General features: G+C 47.4%; 1 protein-coding gene across 2 annotated transcripts in view; it reads right to left on the bottom strand.

Annotated features, from left to right (window-relative positions):
* LOC135905034 (uncharacterized) overlaps positions 1 to 24,732 on the bottom strand; it is a 66,814-nt gene that overhangs the window by 23,057 nt on the left and 19,025 nt on the right. For both annotated transcript variants that reach the window (XM_065436037.2, XM_065436036.2), the window contains exons 3-6: positions 24,560 to 24,595; positions 17,057 to 17,118; positions 10,571 to 10,871; positions 7,061 to 7,412 (exon numbers count right to left, since the gene is read on the bottom strand). In XM_065436037.2, the coding sequence (XP_065292109.1) occupies positions 7,061 to 7,412; positions 10,571 to 10,871; positions 17,057 to 17,118; positions 24,560 to 24,595 (751 nt within the window). The remainder of the gene's footprint in view (positions 1 to 7,060; positions 7,413 to 10,570; positions 10,872 to 17,056; positions 17,119 to 24,559; positions 24,596 to 24,732) is intronic.

Raw genomic sequence — 24,732 nt, forward strand, 5'->3', positions numbered from 1 at the left:
GCGCCGAGCACAGTCCAAACGGCATAACCTTGAATTCATAGAGGCCGTCTGGCGTGATGAAGGCGGTCTTTTCGCGATCCCTTTCGTCGACTTCTATTTGCCAGTAGCCAGACTTGAGGTCCATCGATGAGAAGTATTTAGCATTGCAGAGCCGATCTAATGCGTCGTCTATCCGTGGGAGGGGGTATACGTCTTTCTTCGTGATTTTGTTCAGTCGACGATAATCGACGCAGAAACGTAGGGTTCCGTCCTTTTTCTTCACTAAAACAACTGGAGACGCCCACGGGCTTTTCGACGGCTGGATGATGTCGTCGCGCAGCATTTCGTCGACTTGTTGTCTTATAGCTTCGCGTTCTCGCGTCGAAACTCGGTAAGGGCTCTGGCGTAGTGGTCGAGCGCTCTCTTCGGTGATTATGCGATGCTTTGCGACTGGCGTTTGTCGAATCCTTGATGACGTCGAAAAGCAGTCTTTGTGTCGTCGAAGCAGACTTCTGAGCTGTTGCTGCTTAATCACGGGGAGACTTGGATTTATGTTGAAGTCTGGCTCGGGAACTACGGTCGTCGGGGTAGATGCAACAGAATCCGAGAGGACGAAGGCATCGCTGGTTTCCTGTATTTCCTCGATGAATGCGATCGTCGTGCCCTTGTTGATGTGCTTGAACTCCTGGCTGAAGTTTGTCAGCAACACTCTCGTGTTTCCTCCGTGCAGTCGAGCGATCCCTCTTGCGACGCAAATTTCACGGTCGAGTAGTAGACGTTGGTCGCCTTCGATGACGCCTTCTACGTCAGCGGGTGTTTCGGTGCCGACCGAAATAACGATGCTGGAGCGAGGCGGGATGCTCACTTGATCTTCGAGCACACTCAAGGCGTGGTGACTACAAGGGCGCTCCGATGGTATCGCTTGATCTTCCGACAGCGTTATTGACTGCGACTTCAGGTCGATGATGGCGCCGTGTTGGTTCAGGAAGTCCATGCCGAGAATGACGTCTCGTGAACACTGTTGCAGGATAACGAAGGTGGCAGGGTAAGTCCGGTCATGAATGGTAATTCTTGCCGTGCAGATTCCAGTCGGCGTAATGAGGTGCCCTCCAGCGGTCCGAATTTGGGGGCCCTCCCATGCAGTCTTAACCTTCTTCAACTGGGCGGCGATGCGTCCACTCATTACGGAGTAATCGGCCCCTGTGTCGACTAAGGCAGTGACTGCGTGGCCGTCGAGAAGCACGTCAAGGTCGGTGGTTCTTTGTCTGGCGTTGCAGTTAGGTCGTGGCGTCGGATCACGGCTGCGTCGTGTTGAACTGAAGCTGGAACGTCGCTTCGTCAGGTCGTCTTTCGTCGGTGTAATCTTGGCTTCCTGACTTCGTCGGGACGGCGGCGTGTCGTCATTAGGTCGTCGAGACGGTTTCTTCGTCGTCTTCGTCGGCGGCGGAGGATCTTCGTCAATTCGACGAACAGCAACCGCACCTCCATCGGTTGCTGCTTTTAGTTTTCCGGATATGGGCTCGCAGAGCGGCCCCGGGCTGGGCCGGTGTATGGTCGGTGCTGCGGCGACAGGTAGCGGCCTGGTGACGGTGAACGGGACGGTCGTCGAGGGCTCCACTGAGTAGCGGCGAGGTAATCGGCGATGTCACGAGGGCGTTCACCTTCCCTCGGGCGCTGTGCGTTCACGGCGAAGCCTCGCAATCCCAGGTCGCGGTATGGGCATCGGCGGTACACGTGCCCGGCTTCGCCGCAGTGGTAGCAGAGCGGGCGGTGGTCGGGGGCGCGCCAAATGTCCGTCTTCCTCGCGTAGGTGCGCTGGGCGACGGGTGGGCGTGCTGGCGGCGGCGGCGGTAGACGACGGAATTGCGGCGTTACAGGGACCTGGCATTGTCGCGGAGGGGGAGCTTGACGGCGTGCGATGGCGGCGTAAGTCATCGCTTCTGGCTGGGGCTGCGGTAATTGTGGTTGCACCTCAGGAACTCCTAGCGATCGGTGCACCTCTTCTTTCACGACATCTGCGATCGAGGCCACTTGAGGCTGCGACGATGGCAAGACCTTGCGCAGTTCTTCGCGCACGATGGCCCTGATGGTCTCGCATAAATCGTCCGTGGCCAGTGATTGAATTCCGGAGTAGCTTGTTGGCTTGGTGCGTCGGTCAAATTGCCGGTTCCGCAATTCCAGTGTCTTCTCGATGCTCGTCGCCTCACGAAGAAACTCGTCGACGGTCTTCGGTGGACTTCTTACCATACCGGCGAAAAGTTCCTCCTTTACGCCACGCATCAGTAGACGTACTTTCTTCTCCTCAGACATTTCTGGGTCGGCGTGGCGGAACAGACGGCTCATTTCCTCAGTGAAAATCGCGATCGTCTCATTCGGCAGCTGCGCTCTTGTCTCCAGTAGAGCTTGGGCTCGCTCTTTTCGCACGACGCTTTGAAATGTTTTCAGGAAGCCGCTTCGGAAGAGGTCCCACGTCGTCAAGGTGGCTTCTCGATTCTCGAACCACGTCTTGGCGGCGTCCTCCAATGCGAAATAGACATGTCGTAGCTTGTCCTCGCTTGCCCAGTTGTTAAACGTAGCGACCCTCTCATACGTTTCCAGCCAGGTTTCCGGGTCCTCAAATGTGGAACCGCGGAACGTCGGTGGTTCCCTGGGCTGCTGCAGGACGATGGGGGACGCTGGGGCTGCCATTGCGGTTGCCTTGGCCACAATCTTCTTGGTCTTCTCAGGTAGAAGTCCGTGCTCCGGGGGCAGCTGTTGAAGACGGCGGCTTGCTCGGTGGTCCGGGATAACGTTGGTGTTCTGTTCGCGGTCTGGGCTGGGATCACGGCTTGTCGGGGGCGTCCTGTACATGGACGAAAAGCACCTCCACCAGATGTCACGTGGTAGTGACGGTGAAGAAAGAAGCAATAACACAGTAGCAATACTGTGAACGAGAAAACTAACTTTTATTGGGCGAACCTGTGCCCACAAAAACAGGCTACACTTAAAGCACAACGATAGCGGCGAACACGGTCGGCGATCGTCGGAAAAACTGATCAGCGGGTCAAGCGCGTCGGCTTTTATAGATCAGTCGTCGAATGTTCCAGATTACCTGATGGGACCCGCGTGTCTTCCACAAAGTTCTACACCATTCGTGTCACGCGATGAAATCTGATAACACAAGGTTCGGCGACAACAGACACGCGGATAGAAGCATCGGTAACTTTCCAGAAACTTCGGATACATGCAAGCGCGTCCCGCGCTGCGCGATAAGATTTGTTAGGCGGTGAAACCTGGTCGCCCGATAAATATAAATACACGTGTCAATATCTTGGCATAGCCGAGCTAAACCACTGCTAATTGTTGGTGCCTCACCAGCCACGCTGGGCTACATTGGCGAATTTTTTGTCACATTGACCTGCATATTGTAAACACCGCAATGACCGAGGAAAGTTGCGCATAAAAAATGCTATGCAGATTGAACGCACATTTCAGAAATTAAGTGAACCGAAGGTTTCGTAAAGTGGTTGTTAAAAAAAGGTGATTAATTTGCTCATTTAATTACTGCCGGAAAAGCAAGCGCTCTCGTGCGCCCCTGCTATACAATGTGGCAGCTCCTATAGCACCTTGAATTCCTTTATTTCTTCTCATTTATTGTAAACGTGCCGACCACTTCTTGTAAAATCCTCGTTGTCAACATGTGCAATATTATGAAAATCATCATCACCACAAAGACGTGGTAAACATCTCAAAAGGGAAGTTGGCCTTGGTACAAAAGTATATGTGCGATTGTGGCCTAATGATTAGCGAAGCAAGCGGGGAAAGGTTGGCTTCGTTAAAGGAATTGTTCTTGATGACCTAGATTTGCTTCAATAAGGATGCTGAGGCATTATTTTGTTTTATCACTGTGTAATTTCATAAGAAACAAGGCCATGTAGCCTGGGCAACTCGTATCGTAGTAAAATTTTGTCCCGCATCCGAACTATTCGGCAAAACAGCAGCAGCCAGTCAGCAGCCATGGCCAGAAAAGTCCGAGAACTTTCCAAAAGCAAGCTTCGCTTTACGACTCGCCATCGCACTCTACCGCTTGTTTTGCTGCGGGAGACGAGGCAACCTTAGAGCTCTTTTCATTTGGCAATTCAACACTAAACGAAATTTATAGGGAGCTGTGTGCAGCCGTAGTACAATACAAGATCTCGAAGACACCTAGATGAATATGTCTCCACCTTCAGACATTGAAGACTACATGAGAGAGCATCTTGCCGTTACAGGGTTCCCTCAAGAAGGGTTGACAGTTGCGGATTCCTGGTGTTCCCTCCTAAAATACGATTATGCAGATAGCTGATGTGTCGTCAGTTGGCAACCCAGCAGCGACTCCAGAACTGCATTCGTCACTCAAGGCACGCGACGCGTCGGAGTACGTCATAGACCACCCATATACAACCCCGTGGTGCGAGCAATAAATGTTTCATTTTTCTACGTTCACTATGTAGCTCTTTGTGTGTCGGGGCGCGACATATCCGTAACCGCAACTATAAGGGAAAGTAAACTGATGTTTTGCGACTTTTTTTTCAAAGCACGTACGCGAAGATGCAGTTTACGTTCTCTTAACGCTTGAGTACTATTCAGTGGTTTCTTAAATAATGTCGAATTTCGTTTGTTTGAAGTGCAAACACATTTTCGATGTTGCAATTTTTTTTTGCCTTGAAGCACCCTTGGCATGTAGCTATTATGTGCCGTTCTTCAATGACCTCCTTTCATGCCAACTTGGGTCACTCGATATGTCCTAATGTGTAAGTGCCGCTTATCAATGAACCGCTGACACAAACTTGCGTCACAAGGTATTTGCCATTGAGTATGCGCCATACATCAATAAGCCACCTTGATGCTAACTTGGGCCACTGGGTACATGTTATTGTGTGTGTGCCGCCTGCTGTAATAATCAATATCTGTGGCATATCATCAACAATTACCCATCAATCATAAGATCGACAGCTAACAGTATTAGAGCTACCAATAATTTGTAATGCATTGATACACGTAGCATATCATCAACAATTACGCACCAATCATAAATATACGGCTAATAGTATTCGAGTCACCAATGATTTCTAGTGCATAGATGCATCACTATTTCTTTAGTTGTTTTAGGGGGTCGCTTGCTAAAACCGCACGCAACGAAACATGTTACGCTAGTATTGCGTATATCTTTGCAGCCGTACTATACTCAAGTGCATTACTTTGGCGTCGTTGTGTAGAGGAAAGAATCCATTACTCCAACATGCATGTGTCGCGTGCGCTGATGCCACTGTTGTCCCGTTACTCATGACGCAATCGGAGCTACATTTAGCCTCGGGTGCGGCGTTCAGAGAGCCGTACCTCGGCAGTAAATTTCTCCATGCGAGCAGGAATGGCTGGACTTGAGAGAACTTACTAAGCCACAATCGTTATTATTTACCAAACTCGAACTGGTGCACATCAAGGGTTATAAGGACTACAAATGTGCAATTTTTCTCATAAATTTCACGCTTGCTCGGTGATGGTGCCCCAGCTTTCGACACGTAGGGCCCAGAAACGGCGCGAACACACTTTGGCCGCAAGACAGACGGATACCATACCCGTCTGAACACAGCGGAACCGGTTCGTCTCCGTAGGGAGCTCAAGCGCGGCAGATACAGCCAAGAGCCTGTTCCCAATGCAACTACAAATGCGGCAAGCTCGAGCAGCGCAGGGAAGTCTCGGATGTCACCACTATCGGGGGCGGGGGGAGGCTCATTTCGGCCCCCTGGGGCTCTATGAACCTCCAGAAAACGAACAGGGTCACTGCGCATAGGGGGGGGGAGCACGAGTGCAAAATTACACGATAAGACTTGCGAGCTTTCTAACGCGTGAATATATGTAACTTGTGGGTTTAGTTAAGTCATTTGCGCGCCCTAATGTCTCTATACACTTTATGAAGCACGCAGCAGACCTTTGACGTACCCAACTTCGCCTGCCAGCCCGATTTTTTTTTTTATGTGGAATGCACATGCAAACACACAAGAGCTGCACGAGGTCGGACTGCGCACGGGGCCATAGACCATTGTGAAAAAGACGCATGCTATATGCATGTGACCTATATCAATGTCGCACAACGCAGGCTGCCAACGTTTAGCAAAGCTCCACTGGTTGCTACTGCAGCTTGGTATTTTGAGAGTACAGTTTGCTTACAGTAAATCAAAAAGCTTTTGCCCATAAGGGAACCGCTTGGAGGTGGAAGTTAACAATAAATTGTTTTTTTTACGTAATAAAACCTCAGTTTCCATGCCCCGCCTACGCTACGGCTTCTAGAGTACGCATATTGCAGTACAACAAGTTCTCGCGAACAAATTAAATAACCAACGATATTAAGGCTCAGACATTGAGGCTACATACGGGGCATCCTGAAAATGACAATAATATTTGAGGCATCAGCAATATTTATTATAATCTCCGTGCTCATGTGGCACATATAACGACTCAGTGTTCATCTTGTTTGTGGTCGGAAACTGCTTTAACCACTTCGTGACTGTGTTCGGCACGCTCGACAAATGCTGCTGTTTGCACCTCGCCAAAGCTGTCTACACATAGCAATTTCCAGTTGACACGCTGTACGTTGTACGAATAGGCAGTTCTTTTTTTTTTGTTATCAACCGGCCCCCTAAGAGACGCTTATTGCGCTCTCCCGTGTCCACTATAGCACGCGTGAAACTTTTTTGCCGTTGCCTCGCCCTTCTTTCAATCTCTCACCTCCCTTCCCTTTACAGAGTGGCTAACCGAACACCCGACTTGTTAGCCTCCCTTACTTGTCTCGCTCTCTATCTTGTCAGCTTTATTTACTCTACCGGGTCGTAGCAAAGCGCTCGTACTATTTTCGGCCGCCGATTGCGGGCTACAATAGCTGCGGGGCCTTCCTATTCACTTGCTGGCAACGCCACTAGCAAGGTGAGCGCGAAGAGAAGGCCTCGTACTCGCGCGTTTCATTTGATGAAAGCGCTGTGTGTACTACGTCGGCCTATTGCGTTGCGGACACGAAGTCGCTGCGTAATCTACGCGCTATGGCGTCATACTGTGACTCCCTTACCCTTAGCAGCCAGCTGCTCCCATTCGGGCAAATTGTTGGAGCCACGCGAGAACCAGTCCTGCGTCATGGCCAGGAGCAGGGGTTTCTTGGCAGCGCTCACCGGTTCCCACACGTTCACGCGCAGGCAGTCCTCGCGGCCCAACAGGGTATCGTTGACCAGCTGGGCGCACGGCGGACTCCACTCGGTGGCATCCAAAGCGACGTGACTGCTTGCTTTGACGGCCGGCTGTGCGGAGGGAAAGCGCTTGCCTCCACTTTCAAAGTGAGCGTAGGGCACGCCAAGCCAGCGGTGGAGTCTCACGCCGTACACGTCCACTGAACCGCCTTTCAGTTTGCCGGTGGTGGTGATCACCTGGTCGGGATCGAAAGACGTCTGCAGCTCACGCGTATGGAACAGTCCTGACCCTAAGCTAAGGAGAGTTGGCATAAACGGTCGATAGTTTGCACGTGTCATTACGGTGTGCCGGGCTAGTTCTCAAACGTGGCTGTCACGATGATGGCGGTGCAATAAATCATGACGCGTACGAAAAACAGTCTTGCCTTCTTTTTCACAGTGACCGTCTTTCATCGGGTCAGCACTGTCACTTGTTTATCTGTCGATTAAACACGCATCTGTCGTGCTAACTCTTTTTCTCGTTTACGCAGCATCTCGACGTGCTAGTACCCTAAGATGGCGGCCTGCATGACGTCAGTGCAAACCATATATAAAGTTTTCTGCAGAAACACCCAAAGGGGTATACGGTGCTAGCGCATACGGGAACTGCAATTAGGGAGGCTGTCCCAGCATGATAATAATCACGGAGCAAGAAAATACACAAGGACAGAATACATCCCGCGGCCACCCTTCGCAAGCGAACCCTCTGAGAAGCCAATCCCTTGTTTGTTACCTAACAGCATCGCGCCAACACGCCATGTATGAGACACAGCACGGGAGACTAAAAGGCTTGGTTCACGATAAAGTCTCATCGATGTGCCCTTGCTCGGCTTCCCTGCCGCAGGTCTGTCCGCAGTGCTGGAGTACTCAAACATAACGCGCGCTCTCATATGACAACACGGGCTGGGCCAATCCGCTTGGCTTCAATTGCGTGCGGCGATGCTCCCTCATAATTCATTGCTTTCTCCATGAGCATATTGGGTATTGCATAGATTTGCCTTAACTTCGTCTTTCTAGCTTCGCACGGTTTTGTGACTGCAAATTAGCAATATTTTTCAACAAGACATTGTGTCATAAGTACAACAGTTCTCGATAATATTGCACCTGGGAAGAAACTTCATGCCTTCATGCGCTTAGAAAATGTGATTGCTTGGGAATTTGGAAAGATTTCGCGCATTTAACGCGCACAAAAGAACGCTTAAAGTCACAAGCTCCGACACAAGGTAAAACTCATGTGCTGTCCATCACTCCCACGGGAGCTGGGCGATATCGCAGCGCCCTAGTTCTCTCTAAGAATTTTATTTGCAAACGCTATGGTAAACAGTTTTGAAGGCGCCGTCGCAGCGGTGCACCTACAGTGTCAAATAAAGGCATCGTATATAACTTTGCCGCGATGAAATCAAGGGTTACTGTTTGTTCAGCATACGGGACATGGCAAATCAGTTCTTCAGAATCCCGTATAAAGTGGAGTAAGGTTAGTGATAGAAAAATATTATTGAGTATTGATTTAGCGGTAAATGCAAATTAAATGCCTTCGCGGCACGTCTTTGAGGTACCGGATTAATGACTTAGGCCGGGTTCAGCACATTGCAAAACGCTGTTCAGGAGCTCACTCGACACATGTCCCGCCTCTTCGAAGACGAAGTGCAACTTAAAGTAATCCGGAGTAAACCACCATCATCGCGCGCTATATATATATATATATATATATATATATATATATATATATATATATATATATATATATATATATATATATATATATATATATATATATATATATATATATATATATATATATATATATATACATGTATATGTATACGTTTAGGATGGCGTACGGTTTACTGACAAGAAGCGAGGTTCAAAGCATCAGGCATTCTTTTTATTCTTTGCCGTTCAGGTAGCCCCTGGCTGCATGTGCTCGTGAGTACGGGCTCCCTCCAGGAAGGAGGCGCTCTATCTTCGATCCGTGACTGTGCTGCGATTATTTCAACACACTCCCGGCCGCCAAATTACTCGTTTAACTCCAGCGAATAAAGTTTTTGTATTGGTCTGGTGGTGCACATCCCAAGCCGCCCGCTCGCGCTGGCGGCTAGGGGCCAGGAACTGCTGGACGCATATGAGACCTGAGAAGAAGGCTCCACCCCGTCCGGTGCCAGCGCGCACCAACATTTACTAAGGGCTCAATAAAAGTTGATTCTCCTTCTCACTCGGTGAGAAAGCTTCTCAGGTGGAAAAAAATATTTCTGGTAGGGGGATCAAACACGGGACCAGCGCCTTTCCAGGACGGTTGGTATACCATCGGAGCGAATAGCTCAGATCGTACACCGATCGTAGTTTTTGTCAGCTGCAAGTTTATTTGTAAGCAGTCCAAATAAATTTCTTTGAGGATATGGTTAATTTTTCCAAGGAGGTATTAGTTAGGCCGATTGAACTTCTCAGTAGGGATGCGGAAATATTTTAAACTCTCGAATAAGGAAGTAAATACTGCCTCACTCCGATTCAATTTGTGGATTGCGTAGTCACTGCTTGTAGTTACTAAGGCTTCTTCAATATTTCGAATGGTGAATTGATCAAGCATAACATTCGAACATAAACTGCGACAAATCATTACTTGATGGTGTTAATGGACATAAAAGACGATACGTTACTGACTGGAACGCGCGTCACCTCTCTGTAAATAGAAATTATGAGGCTAAACAACCACCATTTGCACTCAACCATGAATCTTGAGTATACGAATAAACTGTTAATTGCTCTTAATTCTTCATTTCTGCTTTTAATAAAGAACAGTATATAAGGTGCGATACATTGGCGGAAACTTGCTGACGTTGTTAGTATCGTAGGGTGAGAAGATCGCTTCAGAACAATAGTGACAACGGCCGCTCACTGATCGAAAACTATTTGAAATGTATTCAATAATCTAAGACTCGATGCGATAAAGTAATCGCTTTGGTTTTGAAAACTACTATTCGCACACTTTTAGCACTTCTCGAGGCGCTCGCAGTACTCGACAACCGGGCATGAGTGCTAACCTCGCGATGGTCATGACGGGCGAAATTACACCGGAATTTGCCGATACATCTCGCTAAGTTAAAATTCTGCGCCTCTTTACGTGCCATTACCACGACCTTATTATGCGACCCGCAGCGTTGGGTGCGGCGTGGAGGAGGGTGGCACTGGATTAATTTAGACCGCCTGGAGTTTTCTACTTTGCTACTCGATGCACGGTAAACGAGCATTTTTTTTTTTGCTTTCAGCTTCTATCGCAATGCTGCCCCTATCGAACTTGTCACCTCGATGTCAGCAGTGCAAAGCCGTAGCGGTCGCGCTACCACGACGGGCAATCTCACCTCGGGAGTGGATGTCCCCGGAACCTCAGTAGCGTTTCCGACAGCCACGTTTGTGGTTTCTACGGACCCGGTGGCGGATGTCCTGACAAACTGGTTCCTGGATTCTGCAGACCCTGTGGCCGTGGTCCTGGCGGAGTGGCTGGTCGTTTCCCCTAGGTCCTCGTTTGCTTCGGTACTGTTGAAATCCTTGGACACCACCGTGGTCGCAGCGTCCCGGTGCCTCAGTAGAATCGCCGCGATTACGATGACGACCACGATGGCCGTAAAAACCACTGCTCGAAATGCGAAAGCCGCCGTCTTCCTGCACTCGAGAAGAAATGCCGCAATATTGTTACCTTTCGTGCGCCGACACTGGTCGTTCGGACAGTCGGGTTCCATCATAACAAACTGGGTTGTTGATTGAGTTTGAGCGTCAATGACGTACCGATACGTTTCCCACTTTCTCTCCCGTCATGTTGTTCCAGAGATCAGCTCTAAAGTGGCCCGTGCCTGTGTTGAGCGTCGGCGGCGTTGTACCGCGTAACCGAGCGAACGAGCACAGGCGAAACTTGAAAGCAAACGTGGAGCGCAGTGCGTGGTAGATAAAAGAAGAGCGCGCGAGGAGGAAAGTGGAGGTGGAAGCTACAGGGAAAGCATGAAGGGTGAAGTGGAGGGCCAGGGCATCAGCAGCCGCGTGGGCGATCTGATCTGCGCTTCCGAGAGGGGGGGGGGGGGGGGGGAGGCCAGGGTGGAGTGAAGTGGGGAGGGCGGCACTTGTCCGTGGCGTCAGCTGTTGAGGTCAGTCGGCAGTACCGGCATGTGTGACGTGATCACTGTTCCTGCAAGGGGCAATGGCGGGCGGCTACGAGTGAGACCCGATGTGACGCTCCCTTCCTTGGGTGTTGTGACCGCGGACACTGGTCGCACGATTTCCCCGCGGCGCAGGACAGCTCTCGTCGTTGGCGGAAAAGCGTAGTTCCGCGCAAGACGGGCTGCACGGCAACGATGGCTACGATATCGTGCCAGTGTAGTGCACGTCGTCTGTATGGAAACAAAGTGCGCTACACATAGCGTTATTTTCCTAATTTAAACCGTGTACCTGTATAATCATAATATGAAATATTGGCACGCAAAATGTAAACACGCATAGAGCTGAGCTCAAGTTTCTCATAGGGAGTATCGTAATCGTCGGTGCATTTTTTTTCATTGCTTTTGCCAGATAGAAATGTGACAACGACAACAGAAGAGCATTACCCATTACTCGTCATTCTTCTTTTCTTTAATTTCCGCACAATACAATATGAACCATTGTGTTATTATTAAAATATCAGAGAAAAATAAATGCTGCAGTAATTCTGAGAATTGTCTACTAAGGAGTAAACATTCTTTGCCTCGGCTACTACTTCGCAATTGCTTACTTATTTAGCTAGCTTATGCATGTCTACCCATCGCTACCAATCATCTATTATTACACTGTATTAAAGATTACGTGTGTTAATATGACCAATTATTCATTTATATTGCCGATATAAGGCGTCACGGGACGGACCAGTTTGGTGGGGTACTAGCCAGAGAATGCTTACGTATTAATTACCCGATGCTAGGTGCCAAAAAGGACGACCGCAAGAGCCCGCACTAAACGGGTTAATGATGCAAAGCCATGGTTGGCCAAAGGCAGCTATGTTTCACCTGCATGGTTTTGTGATAGCGCGCTTTAGAGCGTGAAAATGGTCATCCTAAAACTGCTCTTCTGAAAGCACTACTCTGCAAAAAAACAACTGTCTGAGTGTTAATACGCGTGACCGCTTGTGATGAAGTTAATTAACAGGAAGTCACTTGTTCTAAGTTATGGGGTCGTAACCACTGAAATAGGCAGTTCTTTTCAGAGATTGAACACACAAGACTCCCGCAGCTGAAGGGTGATCTCACCAATTCTCACTTGTGTCTACTAGATGTTTTTGCGAAGACTGCCGCAAATTTAAAAGGACACAGCACTCAAGATAAAATTTTATTTTTTTGAAACCAGATTACCACGATAGGCGGACGTCGGGAACCAAGTGATGTGTTCCAATTTTCTTGCTAACATTTAAATATGCTAAATATTATTTTAAGTAGTGCACTTGCTCATCTACTGCTAATGAAAAGTTAGTAAAGATGCAAAAGGTAACCTCTTATCAGTTTACAGACTGGGCACGACTTCCTTGCACCAGTCCCTGTAGCAAGGGAAACTTTGTCGCTTGCTCGCTTGAAGACTGAAACTGAGTGAGGGAGAAGCGCGGGAAACCAGGTGAAAAAGAAACGTGAGTTATTGACGACTGAAGATGTCTAGTGGTCTGCGACACGCAAGCCGAATAATCTTCCTTCTTTCGGAATGGCGCTCTGTTCGTCGCTTATTTGGCTGTGTCGTTTCTCCATCCAAACACACTGCACTCATCTGGAGACGTTTTACCGGTTTATACGGCATACAATTAAGTCCTCCAGTAGCTGTTTCTTTTCTTTTTTCCGAACCTTCCGATCTTCAACGATAATTTCTCTAACGTTTTTAGAAAGCTAGTCATGTAGCAGCTGTTAATGCATGAAAACCTTGTTTGTAACGAGACTTTAAAATATGTTTTGAAGCAAATTCTGCAGTTCCTTTCATGAACATTAGTGATATTGTGTTTGTATTGGACCATACTTGTCAGTGATGTCTGTTTTTGTTTCACTAGTCAATTCAAGCGCGGTACGTACTTACGTCGAAATAAATATTGCTATCTCCGTTTGGCTATTCAGCATTCAACTCGATATTTAATACCTAACGCTCACATTCGATTCGAATTCGGACAACTTAACAATCTCCCATTTCTACAGTATATGCATTCTCCTTCAGCGAACTGTGTTCTTCTGCAGAAGCTACAATAGGCCTTATCTTGTTCTCGCACTCCAAACCGTACCTTTTGATAGTTCCTATTCTAAGAATTTTTTATTGAGGGTGCAATTACATGGCGGCCCGAGGCACAGTCGCACCGTTGCCGGTGCCGTTGTGGTGTCCCGCTATCCACGGTGCTTACGCAGCTTGCATGCGAGGGTTTAGACTGAACATTGTCTTCAGAGACGACGAGTACGTTTGAGTGCAAAACAACACGAAGCGAAGTGGACTCACCGTCATATTACCGATAAACGCGCCGGGGTGCGAGGCGTAGTGGCGTTGGTGTCGCGTTGCTAAACCCGAGAGCACGGGTTCAAATTCCGGCCGCGAAATCCACATTTTGATGGGGCGAAATGCAATAACGCCCGCGTACCATGCATGGGTGCACATTAAAGAAAACCGGGTGGTCAAAAAGTAATCCAAAGTCCGCTCTTCCCCGTTCGTATACTCTTATCGTGGCTTTGGTTCGGCGGTTCCGAGGCCAGCGTCTGCCTTCCGCTTCTGCGGTGGCCTTTGCACACAGGCCTGCCGCTGTAAACACACACGTTTTTTTATTTTTTTATTTGCTGCGTGGATGCGCAGGTATGAGGATCTGACATAGACGCAAACGTTATCTATAATTTCACTGAGTACTGATTAAAGCAGGAGACGAAAGATCTGATCAAGAAACGCCAATGTATGAAAGCCTCTAACGCTACAGCTAGAATAGAACTGGCAGAACTTTCCAGGTTAATCAAAAAGCGTAAGACAGCTGACATAAGAAAGTATAATATGCATAGAATTGAACATGCTCTCAGCAACGGAGGAAGCCTAAAAGCAGTGAAGAACAAACCAGGAATGGGCCAGAATCAGGTGTATGCGTTAATGGCAAACCGGCAATATCATTATTACCATGGATGAGATCGTTCAAGTGGCTGAGGAGTTCTATAGAGATTTATACAGTACCAGTGGCACCCACGACGATAATGGAAGACAGCATAGTCTAGAGGAATTTGAAATCCCACAAGTAACGCAGGAAGAAGTAAAGAAAGCCTTGGGAGTTATGCCAAAGGGGAAGGCGGCTGGGGAGGATCGGGTAACAGCAGATTTGTTGAAGGATGGTGGGCAGATTGTTCTACAAAAACTGGCCGCCCTGTATACGCAATGCCTCATGACCTAGAGCATACTGGAAACTTCGATGAACGCTAACATAATCCCAATCCAGAAGAAAGGGGACGCCAAAGACTTGAAAAATTATAGACCGATCAGCTTACTGTTCGTTGCCTACAAAGTATTTACTAGGGTAATAGCAAATAGAATCAGGAACATCTTAGACTTCTGTCAACCAAGGTACCAGGCAGGATTCCATAAAGCCTACTCAACAATAGGCCATATTCGCATTATCAATCAGATGATATAGAAATGTGCGGAATATAACCAACCCTTATATATAGCTTTCATTGATTACGAGAAAGGGTTTGATTCAGTCGAAACCTCAGCCGTCAGATAGGCATTACGGAACCAAGGTGTAGACAGGCCATATGTAAAAATACCAAAATCTATTTATGGTGGCTCCACAGCCACCATAATCCTCCATAAAGAAAGCAACAAAATTGTTATAAAGAAAGGAGTCAGGCAGGGAGATATTATCTCTACAAAGCTATCCACAGCGTGTTTACAGGAGGTATTCAGAGACCTGGAATGGGAGGGATTGGGGATAAGAGTTAATGGAGAATACCTTAGTAATTTGCGATTCGCTGATGATATTGCCTTGCTTAGTAACTCACGCGACCCATTGCAATGCATGCTCACTGACCTGGCGAGGCCAAGCAGAAGGGTGGGTCTAGAAATTAATCTGCAGAAAACAGCAGTTTACGTTAGGTAGCGAGGCACTGGAACAGATAAGGGAAAACATCTACTTAGGGCAGGTAGTGACCACGGATCCGGATCATGAGACTGAAATAATCAGAAGAATAAGAATGGGCTGGGGTACGTTTGGCAGGCATTGTCAGATCATGAACAGCCGGTTACCATTATCCCTCAAGGGAAAAGTGTATAACGGCTGTGTCTTATTAGTACTCACATACGGTGCAGAAACCTGGAGGCTTACGGAAAGGGTTCTACTTAAATTGAGGACCACGCAACGAGCTATGGAAAGAAGAGTGATAGGTGTAACGTTAAGGGGTAAGAAAAGAGCAGATTGGGTGAGGGAACAAACGCGAGTTAACGAAATCTTAGTTGAAATCAAGAAAAAGAAATGGGCATGGGCAGGACATGTAATCAGGAAGGTAGATAACCGATGGTCATTAAGGGTTACGGACTGGATTCCAATGGAAGGGAAGCGTAGCAGGGGGCGGCAGAAAGTTAGGGGGCCGGATGAGATTTCAAAGTTTGCATGGACAACATGGCCACAATTATTACATGGCCGGGGTAGTTGGAGAAGTATGAGAGAGGCCTTTTCCCTGCAATGAGCGTAATCAGGCTGGTGATGATGATTATTATTATTAAAGTTAATGCTTTCCCATGGACGTCGTCTCGTGCATCACCGAGATGCGACGCCTGCAATGCCACTGCCGGCGCTTCTAACAAAGCCAGCGTTGTAAGACACCTGGTACCTACCAGGGCAATGTTTCCTCTGCCAAGCAGTAGCTGCCTGGCATGCTATGTAGCGCCTGTGTGTTGCAACCGCATTTAATTAGAACACCACCCCAGAAATTCGATGCTAGCGGTAAACCTTGATATCGCTGTCGATGCTTCATCCCTTCAAGCATGACTGTGCAGTTTTCTTTTTCCCCTTTTACAGTTGTTCACAATGGCAAGCTGTTGCTACGATACATCGTAGCGAAATCGCTCTGAGCGCGCTAGCCTATTAAACCCCCCTCTGGGGTGCACAGACAAATGCTTTCTCCTGCTGAGCGTAAAGTCGCGGGTTCGACTCGTTGTCGCTACGGCCGTGTTCTTGCGCATCAGAATGCAAAAGCTCTCTTGTACTTACGTGCACTATGAAGGCCGATGCAGGAAATGTCAATGCGGAGCGCCAGGCCCCTATTACGGCATCCCTCCTACATTTATTGTACGAAGAAATAATATAATTTGAATGTAGTGGTTACGTAGACATCCTTTTGGAACTGTCCCGAGTAGAAACGGAAGTCAGATGTTCACTGCAAGGTACGATTACATAAAGCTGAGGTCCACTGTTAGAAGAAAATTACTTTATCAGCGTTATGAGGGCTCCTACGAGGGGAAGGTGGGGAGAGAGGAATGGTCGAGACAGTAGTTTGAGTCTGGAAGGGAAGAAAGAAAGCATGTGGACCGAAAGTCCAGTTCTCGGCTTCCGTTGATAACGGCCGACACGTGTCTGGTGTGATCCGACAGAGCTCACAGAAACACACGTCTGGCGTGCCGACGCCTAAGCAACAGCCATTCAGGGCGGGAGACAACACAGCATACATCCCTTCGTCTCGTGGTCAGCAGCTTCTGGCTGACCTGACCCGTCAACGTTCAAATATCTCCTATCTCTTTGATCAGACTTCTGCGTTACCATACAGCAACTCTTGCGCATTGCAGCCGGCATTAAAAAAAAAAGAGAACAAAACCACACACACCCAATGTTGGCTCACCTTTGCCGGGGACTTCTGAGATGTCTGTCGTGAAGAATCGTTCTCGTTGAAGTCGGCTGCTCCTGAGAAAACCAAGTAAGATCGTTTGCTCAACGTTTGCATTACGTGTGTCAATAATTGTTGATAGCGAACTACAATATCAAAATGTAGAAGGAATGAATGTATCTCTTTATTGACACATGTGTAATAGACACACTTTCTTCAACGACCACATCATCTATTTCAGGCTTCCTGTACGGCACGATTTGATTGGTAATGCGAATATTCAAGATGTCAAACTTGCAGCGAAGCACCATCCGCCATCTTCTCTAGAGTACGACAAAACTGAACAGCCCGCTCGACAGCATAACTGCAGCTTTTCCTCGTGTTTTGTAGTTACTTCCCACTACTATTGGCGGCTATATTAGGAGCAAAGGACTCGTAGCAACTTCGACAACAAGCTAGGACTGTTTTTTCATTAACAGACAGTTAGAAAATCTGCGAATAAAATCGAATTTGGGTTCCAAACAGTGACCAACACTGAAGACGTTTTAGTCTTGTTCCCCCGTATCTGCTTGTTTACTGCCGCCAATAACGCGATAACTAAAATATCCCTATAATGAAAACATTTGTTTTTAATTATTAAGCACTTCAGCTTCCTTTATATTAGCGCGCAAGGGTAACCTTTGTTTCCGTGCGAATAACTGCTTGCGAACGCTTCGTTAGTTGGAAGAGTGCTAACATTCACGTTCGCTTTTCATGTGAACGCACTATTCGTTTATAACAGAGTGAGAGATTTTTAAACACTTTAGACACTTTGTGGTTAAAAATATAATTTTGCCAATGGAGTGAAAAGCATAGCTCGGGTTGTGGCGGCCCACATTTTAGAGCACACATGCCCGAAATACCTTCCATGGCAATAAAGAAAAAAAATCAAGAAAACTTCTGAGCAGCCAGCGCCATTATCGCGATAGTTGTATTTTCACTCTGACAAAAAAGAAGGATTGAAGGGCGCTTTGAAACGCAACCATAGGCGTGCAGAGGGCAGCACTTCGTAACGCCATTTTGTCACCGAAAAGTCTGGACAACTCAGCAAAGTCCACCAAAGTAGGTTTTGCCATAGGAGAAAAATTCGCCGAGCGGATACGATGGCGGTGCACATGGCTCTACGAATCTTCACATCACTTCACCCATGGCACAGAGATAGACTACGCGCACGCGATCATTCCTCAAGTTGTAGCTGCTTCACCATGCAACGCGCTGTTGAATCTCATGTGCCTTCATTTTCAGTACGCCCATTTGTCCTTCAATTACCGTTCGTTTCTTCGTTTTCCTTCATATTGCCATTGCACCTTTAGACAGTGAAGCCATCGATATTGACCAATGCCTACACCTCAAAAGTAGTGCAAGATTTACGCAGTGTGCGGAACGCGAGTGAGAGAGTACACAGGCAACGTCCTATTGTGCGAGAAGCTGACATTTACGGTGTCTAACTGAAAAAAAAACAGGGCAGGGAAAAATAAATCCTGACCGTCAACTTGCAGATTACGTTGGTCCTTCGTTTTTACCGGACATGCATGAGTGACCTGACTCGCATAATTTTAGTTCTCGCGCACCAAGCGAAAATCTAATGCAAACGGAGCAACCGCTGTGCTCATTATGCGTGCATGGAACAGCACTAGTACGGGACCTTCGATTTGTCACATTAGACGCCTGTTTCCTTGCACGCGCAACAAATATTTGGGATTATATAGCACAATGCAAGCTTGTTTTAGAGGCTTGAGTCAAAAATCGAGAGCACGTAATAAATTTTGTTCCCCGGTATTTAACTCAGCTTCGACGCGAACGTCGCTGCCCAAGGAAATCCGGGGGGGGGAGGGGGCGCAGGTTTTGACTTCAAAGCAGTACACTTCCTGCGAATGCCGTCTGAACGGACATACAAAGGAACAAGAACCAGCGAGCATGGCTTCGTTGACTTGTGGGGGGGGAACAGTTGAAATTACCAGCGCCAGAGTGGACACTGGACACTACAAAGACGACACGTACAGGTGCAAACCGAAGGCTGCTAGGATGCCTGCGGCCAGCTGCTCGTTGCGAATGTAGTATCCCAAAAGCGGGCATGGCAAACAGTGATTACGATCAAGGTGACGATGACAAACCGGTGAAGATTAACACAATCAACAAAGCCCGATGAACTAGAAATGAACTAAAACAGGGTGTGAGACAGGGCTAGTTCATATTTCATGCTGAAGTGACTAGCGCAAGAGTGGGCACGAGACACTAAAAAGGTGACAAGGACAAGCGCAAACCGAAGACTGCTAAGACGTCTGCGGTCAGCAGCTCGTTACGAATGCAGTATCCCAATATACGGGCACGGCAAAGAGTGATTACGATCAAGGTTACGAGGACAGATGGGTGAAGATTAACACAATCAACAAGGCCCGACGAACTAGAAATGAACTAAAACAGGGTGTGATACCAGGCTCTTTCATATTTCACGCTGAAGTGACTAGCGCAAGAGTGGGCACGAGACACTAAAAAGGTGACAAGGACAAGCGCAAACCGAAGACTGCTAAGACGTCTGCGGTCAGCAGCTCGTTACGAATGCAGTATCCCAAGATACGGGCACGGCAAAGAGTGATTACGATCAAGGTTACGAGGACAGATGGGTGAAGATTAACACAATCAACAAGGCCCGACGAACTAGAAATGAACTAAAACAGGGTGTGAGACCGGGCTAGTTCATATTTCACGCTGAAGTGACTAGCGCAAGAGTGGGCACGATACACTAAAAAGGTGACAAGGACAAGCGCAAACCGAAGACTGCTAAGACGTCTGCGGTCAGCAGCTCGTTACGAATGCAGTATCCCAAGATACGGGCACGGCAAAGAGTGATTACGATCAAGGTTACGAGGACAGATGGGTGAAGATTAACACAATCAACAAAGCTCGACGAACTAGAAATGAACTAAAACAGGGTGTGAGACCGCGCTAGTTCATATTTTACGCTGAAGTGACTCGCGCAAGAGTGGGCACGAGACACTAAAAAGGTGACAAGGACAAGCGCAAACCGAAGACTGCTAAGACGTCTGCGGTCAGCAGCTCGTTACGAATGCAGTATCCCAAGATACGGGCACGGCAAAGAGTGATTACGATCAAGGTTACGAGGACAGATGGGTGAAGATTAACACAATCAACAAGGCCCGACGAACTAGAAATGAACTAAAACAGGGTGTGATACCAGGCTATTTCATATTTCACGCTGAAGTGACTAGCGCAAGAGTGGGCACGAGACACTAAAAAGGTGACAAGGACAAGCGCAAACCGAAGACTGCTAAGACGTCTGCGGTCAGCAGCTCGTGACGAATGCAGTATCCCAAGATACGGGCATGGCAATGAGTGATTACGATCAAGGTTACGAGGACAGATGGGTGAAGATTAACACAATCAACAAAGTCCGACGAACTAGAAATGAACTAAAACAGGGTGTGATACCAGGCTATTTCATATTTAACGCTGAAGTGACTAGCGCAAGAGTGGGCACGAGACACTAAAAAGGTGACAAGGACAAGCGCAAACCGAAGACTGCTAAGACGTCTGCGGTCAGCAGCTCGTTACGAATGCAGTATCCCAAGATACGGGCACGGCAAAGAGTGATTACGATCAAGGTTACGAGGACAGATGGGTGAAGATTAACACAATCAACAAAGCCCGACGAACTAGAAATGAACTAAAACAGGGTGTGAGACCGGGCTAGTTCATATTTCACGCTGAAGTGACTAGCGCAAGAGTGGGCACGATACACTAAAAAGGTGACAAGGACAAGCGCAAACCGAAGACTGCTAGGACGTCTGCGGTCAGCAGCTCGTTACGAATGCAGTATCCCAAGATACGGGCACGGCAAAGAGTGATTACGATCAAGGTTACGAGGACAGATGGGTGAAGATTAACACAATCAACAAAGCCCGACGAACTAGAAATGAACTAAAACAGGGTGTGAGACCGCGCTAGTTCATATTTCACGCTGAAGTGACTCGCGCAAGAGTGGGCACGAGACACTAAAAAGGTGACAAGGACAAGCGCAAACCGAAGACTGCTAAGACGTCTGCGGTCAGCAGCTCGTTACGAATGCAGTATCCCAAGATACGGGCACGGCAAAGAGTGATTACGATGAAGGTTACGAGGACAGATGGGTGAAGATTAACACAATCAACAAGGCCTGACGAACTAGAAATGAACTAAAACAGGGTGTGAGACCGGGCTAGTTCATATTTCACGCTGAAGTGACTAGCGCAAGAGTGGGCATGAGACACTAAAAAGGTGACAAGGACAAGCGCAAACCGAAGACTGCTAAGACGTCTGCGGTCAGCAGCTCGTGACGAATGCAGTATCCCAAGATACGGGCATGGCAATGAGTGATTACGATCAAGGTTACGAGGACAGATGGGTGAAGATTAACACAATCAACAAAGTCCGACGAACTAGAAATGAACTAAAACAGGGTGTGATACCAGGCTATTTCATATTTCACGCTGAAGTGACTAGCGCAAGAGTGGGCACGAGACACTAAAAAGGTGACAAGGACAAGCGCAAACCGAAGACTGCTAAGACGTCTGCGGTCAGCAGCTCGTTACGAATGCAGTATCCCAAGATACGGGCACGGCAAAGAGTGATTACGATCAAGGTTACGAGGACAGATGGGTGAAGATTAACACAATCAACAAGGCCCGACGAACTAGAAATGAACTAAAACAGGGTGTGAGACCGGGCTAGCTCATATTTCACGCTGAAGTGACTAGCGCAAGAGTGGGCACGATACACTAAAAAGGTGACAAGGACAAGCGCAAACCGAAGTCTGCTAAGACGTCTGCGGTCAGCAGCTCGTTACGAATGCAGTATCCCAAGATACGGGCACGGCAAAGAGTGATTACGATCAAGGTTACGAGGACAGATGGGTGAAGATTAACACAATCAACAAAGCCCGACGAGCTAGAGATGAACTGAAGCAAGGTGTGCGACTGGGCTATCTGGTATTCCATGCTGAAATTACTAGCGCGAGAGTGGACACGGGACACTAAAAAGGCTACAAGGACAAGCGCAAACTGAATACTGCTAAGAAGTCTGTGGGCAGCTGCTCGTTGCGAATGCAGTTTCCCAAGACGCGGGGACGGCAAAGAGGGATTACGATCAAGGTTACGTGGACAGACGGGTGTACATTAACACAATCAACAAAGCCAGATGAACTCGATATGAACTGAAACAGGGTAGGATACAGGGCTAGTTGGTATTCCATGATGAAGTGACTAGCGCAACAGTGGGCACGGGACACTAAAAGGGTGAGATGGACAAGCGCAAACCAAAGACTGCTAAGACGTCTGCGCCCAGCTGCTCCTTGCGAATGCGGTATCCTAAGACGCGGGCACGGCAAAGAGTGTTTACGATCAAGATGACGAGGACAGACGGGTGAAGATTAACACAATCAACAAAGCCCGATGAGCTAGAGATGAACTGAAGCAAGGTGTGAGACTGGGCTTTTTGGTATTCCATGCTGAAATGACTAGCGCAAGAGTGGACACGGGAAACCAGAAAGGCGACAAAGACAAGCACAAGGCAAACGGTGATTACAATCAAAGTTACGAGGGCAGATGGCTGAAGATTAACACAATCAACAAAGCCCGACGAACTAGAAATGACAAAATGTTGATTGTGTTAATCTCGACGCTCAGAAGCCGAGTGTCTCACCGGACTAAACCCCCATGGTTGTGTTTTACAGCGTTATCTCTGTTGTCGTGCAACATGGACAGATACGCAGTCAATGAGTTGATGAGAATGATAAGGAATGTTGAGGTATGTGTGTATGATCAAAGTTTAATGGCTCGACACGGATAGACAACGTGATAAAAAGTGATAAGGGCTTATAGTGGTCGGAGCAGTTCTGATAAGGTTCATAAGGGCCCGATAAGAGTTAGGTAAATTTCGATAAGGTTGATAAGGACCGATAAAAGTCGGATCATGTCCAATGAGGTCGATAAGAACAGGTAAGGCTGATAAGGGTCGGATCGATTGCGATAAGGCCAATGAGGATGGATAAGGGTTGAATCTAGTCTGATAAGATTGATAACGCCTGATAGCGGTTGACTCTGAGTGCGCATGGCATAAACACTACACAGCTGAAAAAACGCACCTATCCCTTGCTAGTCAAACAAAGCGCTCTTTTCTTTTTAGACTACTTCACCAAACATTCTGCGAAATAGCTCCAAACAATTCTGGAATATTATAAATCCGAAGCGTTCGCAACCACTTGCACTGTGTGACGAGCATCATAATACTTTTGCTGACCATGAACTGCCGAAGTAACTAATAATGTATTTTCCTCTGTGTTTACTAATGAACCCAAAGGTGAACTTCCTGAAATATCATATTCAAATTACTATTCCATGCCATCAATCCCCGTTAGCTGTGATGAAATCGGGAAATGTATTGTTTCCTTGAAGCTGTCATCTTCACCTGGCATCGATGGTATTAATTCCAAGTTATTAAATATACTAAATATTTGACTAGCGGGATCCTATGTTATATTTTTCAGCAGTCTTCGTCATCAGGAGTGGTGCTGGATGACTGAAAAGGGCGTAAGGTTATAGCAGTCCTCATAAAAGGTCCATCATTATGCAGTAGTTTCCACCCAATTTCTCTAACCAGCGTGTTCGAAATTTATGGGACATGTACTTTACTCTCTCATTGCTACATTCCTAACGTCTGCCAATTTCTTCCCCCCTAACCAATATGGCTTCCGCAAAGGTCTATCTTCTGATAGTCAATTAGCTGTATTTATGAATGACATAAGCTCTAACCTTACTCAAAACATCCCAGTTGATGCCCTCTTTTTGGATTTAGAAATGGCGTTTCGGAGCAACCATCACCCCATTGAGTGGAGTGCAGCCGTTCAATGCGTGCATCTGCCGTCGGCGGGCCAGAATTACAGGCGAAGTAATCATGACGGCAAATTTTGTACATCGCTCAGTTCGAAACGGCCATTAGAAAAAAAAACGCTATCCACTGGGTTGTCCTAATGTGGCCGCTACGTAAATGTCTCTCTTAGGATGTAGACAAGATTTCTTTCGAAATAGTATAGCGCAACTAATGCATCGTTGAGATCATACTTACAATAAAGCTCGAATCCCTGTCAATGATCTTAATTATACCGCTGGCTGCCCGCGCGTCATCGTTCCGCGACACAACTAGCAGCCAGATCCGCTCACAGCCACTCGTAGCTAGGGCACAACGCATATCCGCACTCCAGTCATGCACAAAGTAGATTTACCCAAGAGGTGAGGACGGAGTGTGCTCTGTACATGTAGGAAAAAAGTGGTGATGTCCACTTTCAGTTTTTAAGCGAAGAAAAGTTAACAGAGCTGGTTTAATCAACTAACTACCATGTATATGTGTTTAACGCGGTTGCTAGACTAAAAGCCTGTGCGGTCGGCGTAAGTGAGAACACATTTAAAAACAAAAATACATCCTTACCGTTGTATGGAATAGTACCGTTGTCAGCTTCGCACCCTGCATGGTGAAGATACAAAAGGTAATTTGAAACATTTATTTGGATTCTGAGCGAAATTCTTCTTACATTGTAGTCTGTTTATGAACGAGTAAACATGTGCATCCAGTTATCATGCTCATGCATCTCCCGCTTGAGT

The sequence above is a fragment of the Dermacentor albipictus genome, chromosome 6, assembly GCF_038994185.2.
Source record: "Dermacentor albipictus isolate Rhodes 1998 colony chromosome 6, USDA_Dalb.pri_finalv2, whole genome shotgun sequence".
NCBI lineage: Eukaryota > Metazoa > Arthropoda > Arachnida > Ixodida > Ixodidae > Dermacentor > Dermacentor albipictus.